The 8051-nt window shown below is 48.2% G+C and overlaps 1 protein-coding gene across 2 annotated transcripts in view; it reads right to left on the bottom strand.

Annotated features, from left to right (window-relative positions):
- Positions 1-367: 367 nt before the first annotated feature.
- Positions 368-8051, bottom strand: part of VANGL2 (VANGL planar cell polarity protein 2) — a 28826-nt gene continuing 21142 nt past the window's right edge. For both annotated transcript variants that reach the window (XM_081305490.1, XM_081305489.1), the window contains 2 exons: positions 5136-5367; positions 368-3905 (listed from right to left, as the gene is read on the bottom strand). In XM_081305490.1, the coding sequence (XP_081161616.1) occupies positions 3645-3905; positions 5136-5367 (493 nt within the window). In that variant the 3' untranslated portion in view covers positions 368-3644. The remainder of the gene's footprint in view (positions 3906-5135; positions 5368-8051) is intronic.

The raw sequence follows: 8051 nt of genomic DNA, 5'->3' as shown, positions 1-8051 counted from the left end.
ATCTTCTGTTTTGGAAAGAAGACATCTTAGAAACTCTACTCCTACCAGTCAACTAGACACCAAGCATGCTCCAGAGGAGGCACCCAGAGAGATGCTCCCGACAACCATCCCTCAGGGCAAAGGAGTCCTCACATTTCGCTCTCCTACAAATCCTGGTTCAGACCAGCAATGTCCTTTTTTTATTTTCTCATTGCTCTCAACAGCTGAAGCCCTGTGGAGCAATATGGAGCCCATACTGCCCCCTGCTGCCCACTCGCTCCCTAACAAGGATCCATTTATACTCACTCTGCCCGGGGGCCCTCTTTTGCTCCCATGCCTATGGAAAAAAAAGAAAGAAAAGCAACAGAATGCCCCCACAAAAGTCAAATGTCTTTATTTTATATATAAAAAAAATTTATACAGTTTTAGTTTCCTATGTTTAAGAAAAAAATCCCTATAATTGCCATAATGTTTAGATCCACTGCAAACTGTAAAAACAAAGCTTTTTATATATTAAAAAAAAAATTTACATTTTACAATTTTCTACATGCATGCACAATGTCTCAGCTCTGTAACCCAAAAAAAAAAAAAAAAAAAGAAAGAAAGGAAAGAAAAGGAAAAAAAGGAAAAAATCTAGATCCAACAGTGGAAAATTCTACATTTACAATCTCACTTGAAAGAGACTCCAGAAGCCCCTTCCTTTTGCACAGAGAACAAAATCACAACAGTCACACACCAGGACTTAGTCCAACAGCAGATACTGCCCCAAGGGGAGGGCAGAGGAGAGAAGACAGACCAACAGACACACCACAAAGAAGAAAGGGAGCTCATCTGGGCCCAGCAGAGAAGAGAAACACAAACCCTGGGAACATGTCTCGGATGAGAAGCTTCCGGGGATCCAAAGTCTCACCACGGGTGCTTCACCAGGGTTTGCCATGGGAATGCTGAGTGGGCTGGGGAAGCCAACAATTAAGGGTTGAAATGCAGGGGGATGGCAAGGAGAAAGTGAGAGACTACAGGGACATAGACAAGAATAAATGAGAGACAAAAATACCACTTAAGGAGAAGGGAACCAATGGGGACAGTGGCAGAGTGGCGAGGTAGGTGAAGGACCGAGGCACAGTGTCCTGGTGTGCTAGGGAGGGGAGAAAGCATTCCAAGGCCATGAAAAGGAAGGCCAAGAAGGTGTGCTGGGGAGCAGCGAGGATGCCCGTAGTCATAGAAACAACAGCACTGGAGATGCCCAGCACAGTATCCCAGCATCCCCTGTGGGGATGGAGCAGAGCTGCCCCACGTGGGCACACCCCCTCCCAGGAAGAATGGAAAACCCAGAGAGCGTGGGACCGTGGGACCGGCCTGGTTGGGGGAAACTGCGCATAGGGACCAGCTGCCCATCCCCCAGCAGTTCACAGCATGAAGACAATTCCCATACGGGAGAAGAAGGACACCCGCACAGCCATACACTTGACAATTCATCCTGACATTTAAAAAAAAATATTAATAATAATAACCAAAAAAAGACAAAGATACCACAGTTCTGACGCAAAGGACCAAAACACTACCATTCTCAGTCACAGCCCTTAGTGCTTAGAGAAAGAGTTGGGGGGGGTGGGGGGGGGAAGAATGGTTTCTCTGTTTGTTTTTTAGGAAAAAGGAATGAAAAAATCACAGTGATTAAAAACATGGCAGGTTCTTAAAATAAACACTCCCCCTGTCCCTAACTTAGGGCAGCAACCATGATCACAAATAATTTCCTTCCGTCCACCCTAGCCACGCACCCAACGCACCCAAACCACACGACATACACCCTGCTGTTGCCCACAAAGGCAATGACCTCAGTCACCATCCGGGTCTTGTTCTCCAGGACAGTGAGGTATTTATGTGACCCAGAGGGACTCCTCTGAAACCAGATTTTATTTTAACATAAGATACCTCTCCCAGGACCCCCCAGGACAGCATATATTTCACATGGGCCTATCCGAGGTCCCCAGCCCCAGCTCAGTGCTAATCTAGAGGCCCCCTGCTGGGGACCAGGGACAAGAAAAGCACTGACTGACAAACCAGCTACATGGTAGGTAGAGAGATGTGCCTTTTCAGAAAGGACAGGAGAAATTCCAATCACTAGGTTATCACGACAGAGACAAAGCCTCCCAGGTGAGAGCTCAACGGGCATCTTATCCCAGAATGTGCTTTACAAGGAAAGTACCGGCAAATTTCCCAGGGAAGAGAGGGGCCTATCCAGGAGAATTGTGCGTTATTTAAAGAATGGGCCCAGGGGCATGACTCAGCCATAAGAACAGTTCTTATGTGGATCCTAGAAGGATATCTAAATGGGCGCTTCCTACTTCTATCCCCCTTGGTACATCATTGATGGTATCTCATGTATAAGCTCAAATTTACTCTGAAAATATGCATTAGGGTGCCAGTGAATTTTGCTCACAATGAGACCTAAACTGTTGAGAGAATTCAGATTTGGTGCAAAGGTGATGGAAGCTAAAATGGGGTGAAGGGTTATGTACCCACAAAAGGCAGTAATCCTGGTCTCTCACCCCAATACAGTGCCCAGAGAACCAGAGGAGAACAGGAGAGGGGGGGACCCTGGAAGGCCATGGAAAAGAGACCCCTGAGGCAAAGAACTGGACTTAAGGCAGGGAACAAGGAGGAGTTGCAGGCTCCTCCCCCAAAAACAGATGAGGCAACAGGTCTCGGGAGCCAAGAGAAGTCAGCAGGATTGGGGCGGCTGGTGCAGAGAAGCAAAGCATCTGTCGAGACCACGGTGTGAGTCAGGGACTGTTCGCCAGTGAGTCTGTCCTTCGTGGAGAAGAGTCAGAAGGAAGGTCAGGGCAGGTGGAGAGGGCAGGGGGCAGTGACAAGTGTCTCTGACCTCAAGGCTCTATCCTAAGGCCACTGGACTTTCCCCCAGGGCCCTGGTGAAGTGGTCAGAGGCCTTCCGCCTCAGTCTGCCTGTGGTCACGTGTGATCAGACCATCAGATCATACCATCAGAGCTGGCAGGTGGAGACTTCCAGGTGAAGGACGGGATTTTCCCTTGCTCTAAATATATGTGGATGGGGGAGGGTAGCTGGGAGCAAATCACGCTACAGGGAGGCTCCTAACTCTTGGGCTCTGTGGCCGGAGCATCCCTGCCCGAGAACTCTGGGTTTGTTATGAGTGGGGTGAAGGGGCAGCGGGGGAGATATCCACTGCCCTGGAGGAGTTTGGCACTGCGGCTCTCTGGGGTCAAAGCCATACCCCTGGAGAAAAACCTGTCATGGGCCACTGGAGAGAACGGCTAGAAGGACTTGGGCTTGAGAGTGGGGGCGTGGGAAGGGAAGGGACAATCAAGAGGGCCTGGGCCCTTTCAGAAGGGACCAACATCTAGGGAAAAGGAGGAGATGAGGCACTGATTCCTGCAGGGCCTGGAGGGATATAAAAGTGGGGGCAGGGGGGGTTCCCAGGTACTGTTAACAGCAGGATGATCTCTCCAGGTTCACGTGGGCAAAGTAAGGAAGAGGGAAGGAGACAGGGCGAGGGGTGAGTTAATTCAAGTAAAAAAACAAGAGCAAGAGGGAAAAGGGCAGCGGGAACGTGGCGGGGCCTGAGAACCAAGCCCCTCTCCCGCCCCGCAGAAGCCCCCGAGTCTCCCACTCCCCTGCAGTTGCATGATCACACTGAGGTCTCCGATTGCAGCCTCATGACAAACTTGTGTGACTTGGGATCCACGAATTCCTCGGAGAGTTTGAAGAATGGCACCTTCTTGGTGCTGACCACCAGGCTGAAGTCCTGGCGTTTTAAGAGGAAAACGATGCCATCCTTAAGCCCATTGGTCACCGGCTCCTCGCTCACCAGTGTCCACTGTTTGGCCAGCCAGCGTTCCTTGTGGTACTGGATGGTGGGTCCAGCTGCCAGGTACCGCTCCAGGAAAGCCTGAGGAGGGGAGAAGAGACTGCCTAGGAATCTGTTCACCCACCCACTGTCCTTCATCTCCTGGGCACAGCTTCCAAAAACACCTAGCATGACCCCAGGCTCACGCTGCGTATGAACTAATATCTCGGAATGTCAGAGCAGAATTGATTTATGGATAAAAAAGACAACACCCGTAGAAATGATATGGCTCGGGGCTGGGGATGTGGCTCAAGCGGTAGCGCGCTCGCCTGGCGTGCATGCGGCCCAGATTCGATCCTCAGCACCACATACCAACAAAGATGTTGTGTCCGCCGATAAAATAAAAAAATAAATAAATATTAACATTCTCTCTCTCTCCTCTCTCTCTCCCTCTCTCACTCTCTCTTTAAAAAAAAAAAAAAAGAAATGATATGGCTCCACAGAGTCAGGACTGAACTTGGGTCCCCTGACCCCCGTCCTCTGTGCTGTGATCTAGACAAGCCCTCCCTCATTTTTCCTTCCCTCCCTCCCATATATCTTGTATAATCAGCGCGAGCAGGTCTGCAGTACAAGGGAGCTAGCAGGGGACAGGTTACATCTTTAGTCTCCTGTTCATGAAGAGCAGCTCAGGGAAAGCCAATCTAGGAAACTAGCAATTGAGTTGTGTGGTGGGCAATGGCTGAAAATGAGCACAGGTCAAAGACCATCTGGGAGGTGAAAGGGGTCACAGGTAAAGGTGGGACTTTGCATCTGGAAATTCCAGAGTCCTTATAAAAATGAGAAACAGGTCTGTCTTCCCCCAATTAGTTCTGAAGTCCACCTTTGCTTCATCTACCTAAGGACTTTACTCCATGCAGACAGGGTAGAGGAGGTAGGGATGAGAAAAGAGATGATAAGGAGGAGGAGGCAGAGGAGAGAGAGAGAGAGAGAGAGAGAGAGAGAGAGAGAGAGAGAGAGAGAGAGGTAGAATGAGGCGAGAAATAGGGAATAAAGGGAGGCTGAGTGTGGGGTCTCATGCTTGTAATCTGAGCAACATGAGAGACTGAGGCAGAAGAATCACAAGTTTAAGTCTACCCTCAGCAACTTAGCAAGACCCTGCCTCAAAATAAAAAGTAAAAAGGACTGGGGCTATAGTAGAGCTCAGTGATGCCCTAATACTGCAAAAAAAAAAAAAAAAAAAAAAAAAAAAGAACAACAAAAGAAAGTGAAGGTGGACAGGAAGAGGACCAGAAGCTGGGGAGAGAGGAAGGACACTAGGAGCCGCGGGCCCACCTTGGGGGTCATGTCGTGCGTGATGCAGAATTCCAGGTGCTGCAGGATACTCTCCATGGTGTGGTAAGGCTGCTGCTTGGTGGTCCGAAGGTACTTCTGCATGGCACGGGCCATGGATGCAAAGATGGCCTGGGCTGCCTCCCGGGGATCCATCACCTCCCTGGGGTTCTTCTGCTCCTCCTCCTGCAGTCGCTTGATGTGAGTGAAGGCCTCCTCCACGGCTACGACGAGCCTGGGGGACCAGAGGGTGGAGACAGATGCCCGCCTCACATCTTTGCCCTCTCCACTGGCTTCAACCACAGGGCCTGAGCAAGGGCAGGCTTTTGTGCCCTCCCTGAAGCAGCACAAGCTCCACAGGCTGAGGAATGGGGGGCTTTCTGCCACCAAGGGCAAGAAGCAACCAGAGCTCAGGGGCCACAGCCCAGAGAGTCAGAGGACAAATCTGGTGGCAAACTCAGAGAGACAACTATGACTCATGTTACAGGAAAGAACAAGCATCCCGTCAAACCCTAGGAAAAGCCTTCCTAAATAGGACCACCCTCCACACACCACACTTAATCATGTCAAAAAGTAACAGATATTACTGGGCTGGGGATACGGCTCAGTCGGGAGAGTGCTTGCCTCGCACGCACAAGGCCCTGGGTTCAATCCTCAGCACCACAAAAGAAAAAAAAAAGTAATAGATATTACTAATTTTTTTAAAGAAAGAGAGAATTTTTTAATATTTATTTTAGTTTAGTTTAGTTTAGTTTTCGGTGGACACAACATCTTTATTTTATTTTTATGTGGTGCTGAGGATCGAACCCAGCGCCCTGTACAAGCCAGGCGAGCGCACTACCGCTGGAGCCACATCCCCAGCCTGATATTACTAATTTAAAATGACAGATTTCTATTCAGCCACAATGGCATGGGCAACATTAAGTAACCTCGGATGGGTGTGGGGCATGTATGTAGCATTTAAAAACCAACAAGGGATTGACACCTAGAATATGCAAATAATTTGCTATAAATTAAGAAGAAAAAGGCAAGAACTCTTTAGAAAAATGGGCAAAAGAGATGAACAGACAATTCACAAGAGGCCTGAGAGATTAAAATATACATAAAGAAGGCACTGGCTCAGAAAGATGAAAATTAAGTAAGATACTATTTCTCTGTTGTGGGAGGCCATCCTCGCACGTGATTTGAGTTACCTCCCTGGCTGGGTGAGAGGCGCTTAGACACAGCTGTGTCAGAGCCTTCCCCACCCTTCTCCAGGTCCGAGGACTTGTCCGTGCAGAGGTGTGTCTGGCCACTGCCCTGAAGACCCAATCGTTGCCCCTGACCTTAGGATGCTGCCCCCCTTAACCTTCATTGGATGGGATTTTCCCTGGAATTTTTTGTTCCCCAATAAAAGCCCACTCCCTAGCGTGCTCTCCCTCTCTCACTAGACTCTTCTGTAAACCTCGCCACCGCATTAGGTGGCTGGAGGCAGGAGCTAGGAGAAGCGTCCCAGAACGGGTATTAAAGGTAATGAGAGTCTTGTCTCTTTTAAATTTAAAACTCCCTAGCAATTACTTATGAATTGAACCTTCTTTCATGAAGTCAGCGCTAGTCACGTGGCAGACTCTGTCAAAATAGAAAAGGACTATAATCCAAATTTCATATAGTACATTGGGAAAATTCTACGAAACACTATGCAACAAACGGGGTGTATAGCCAATAATGGATAAGTCTCAAAACTATAGTGTTAAAGGAGAAGCAGGGGGAAAGTCAATTTATACAAAAAGCATACAAAAATCAAGTTGTACAGAATATATACAGGTTTTAAGGAAATCAGACACACTAGTGAGTGCCTACCATGGAGAGACGGAGGATAGGGATTAGGGAAGAGGGAAAATAGAAGAAAGGACTGTAAAGAAACCTAAGATGACAATATGTTAAAAGCTAAAAAGGCTAAGTAATACAATTTTCTGAAGTCCAAAAAAACAATAAAAACCCATGTGGTCTAAGAGCAGGACAAGGAAAGGAGGCCTATGGCCCAGTCACCAGAACCCAGGGACCTGGAACCTTCAATGAGCCGAGGCTGGACCCTAGGCTAGGTACGAGCACACTGTGAAGACCTACAATTTCTGCTGCTTCTTTGCTTTCCCGGAGTTCTTCAGCAAGTTCTTTTTTAAAAGAACATCTCTATCTCAGGAACACAAAGCAAAAAGCTGTCTTTCGGTTCCAAGCAAGGTAATGGGAGAAGAAAAGGGCCCCTATGTGCCAAGAATGGTGGTGGCAGCACATGAGATCCAAAGACCCTAGTCGGGGCAGAAGGCAAAGGGGTAGAAGAAGGGCCGTTCCTCCCCCCACCCATCTTTTAATAGGTGCACTCTAGTTTTATCTAATGATGGGAGCTGTAGTTCCATATTCATACATGCAAACAGTATAACAATATAATTTGGCCAATATCACTCCCCAGCACTTGCCCCTCCCTCTCCTAGAAATGACCCTGGGAGGGCCATTTCTGAGACAACCGAACTCATGTAGGAACGTCAGAGGAATGGAGTTGCTGATCTTTATTCTACTCCAGGGGACACCAGCTTCATTTGTAAGGACAGAGCAAGGGCTGCCTCCCCTTCTTGAAGTCTGGAGATAATGTGGGAGAAGGGATGGAGGGTAGAATGAATGGTCCCAGGCTCTCTGCTCCTCTCCCACGAAATCCCAACAGACCCAGGTGGGACCTGACGGCAGTAGGCAGAGAGAAAGTTTTTTCAGGCATGATTGAAGTTCACATTAGGGAAAAGGGATAGGTGAGGATAGCCTTTAAAAATGGACCAGGCTGGGGAAGTGTCTCAGTAATAGAGTTTGCCTAGCATGTACAAGAGCTTAGATTCAATCTCCAGCACCACCAAAAAAAAAAAAAAAAAAAAAAAAAAAAAAGTTTACCAAAAT

This window comes from Spermophilus citellus (assembly GCF_964194105.1).
Source record: "Spermophilus citellus genome assembly, chromosome: 9".
Taxonomy (NCBI): Eukaryota; Metazoa; Chordata; class Mammalia; order Rodentia; family Sciuridae; genus Spermophilus; species Spermophilus citellus.
The sequence above is the reverse complement of the archived record's forward strand: the minus strand, read 5'-3'. Positions and strand labels throughout refer to the sequence as shown.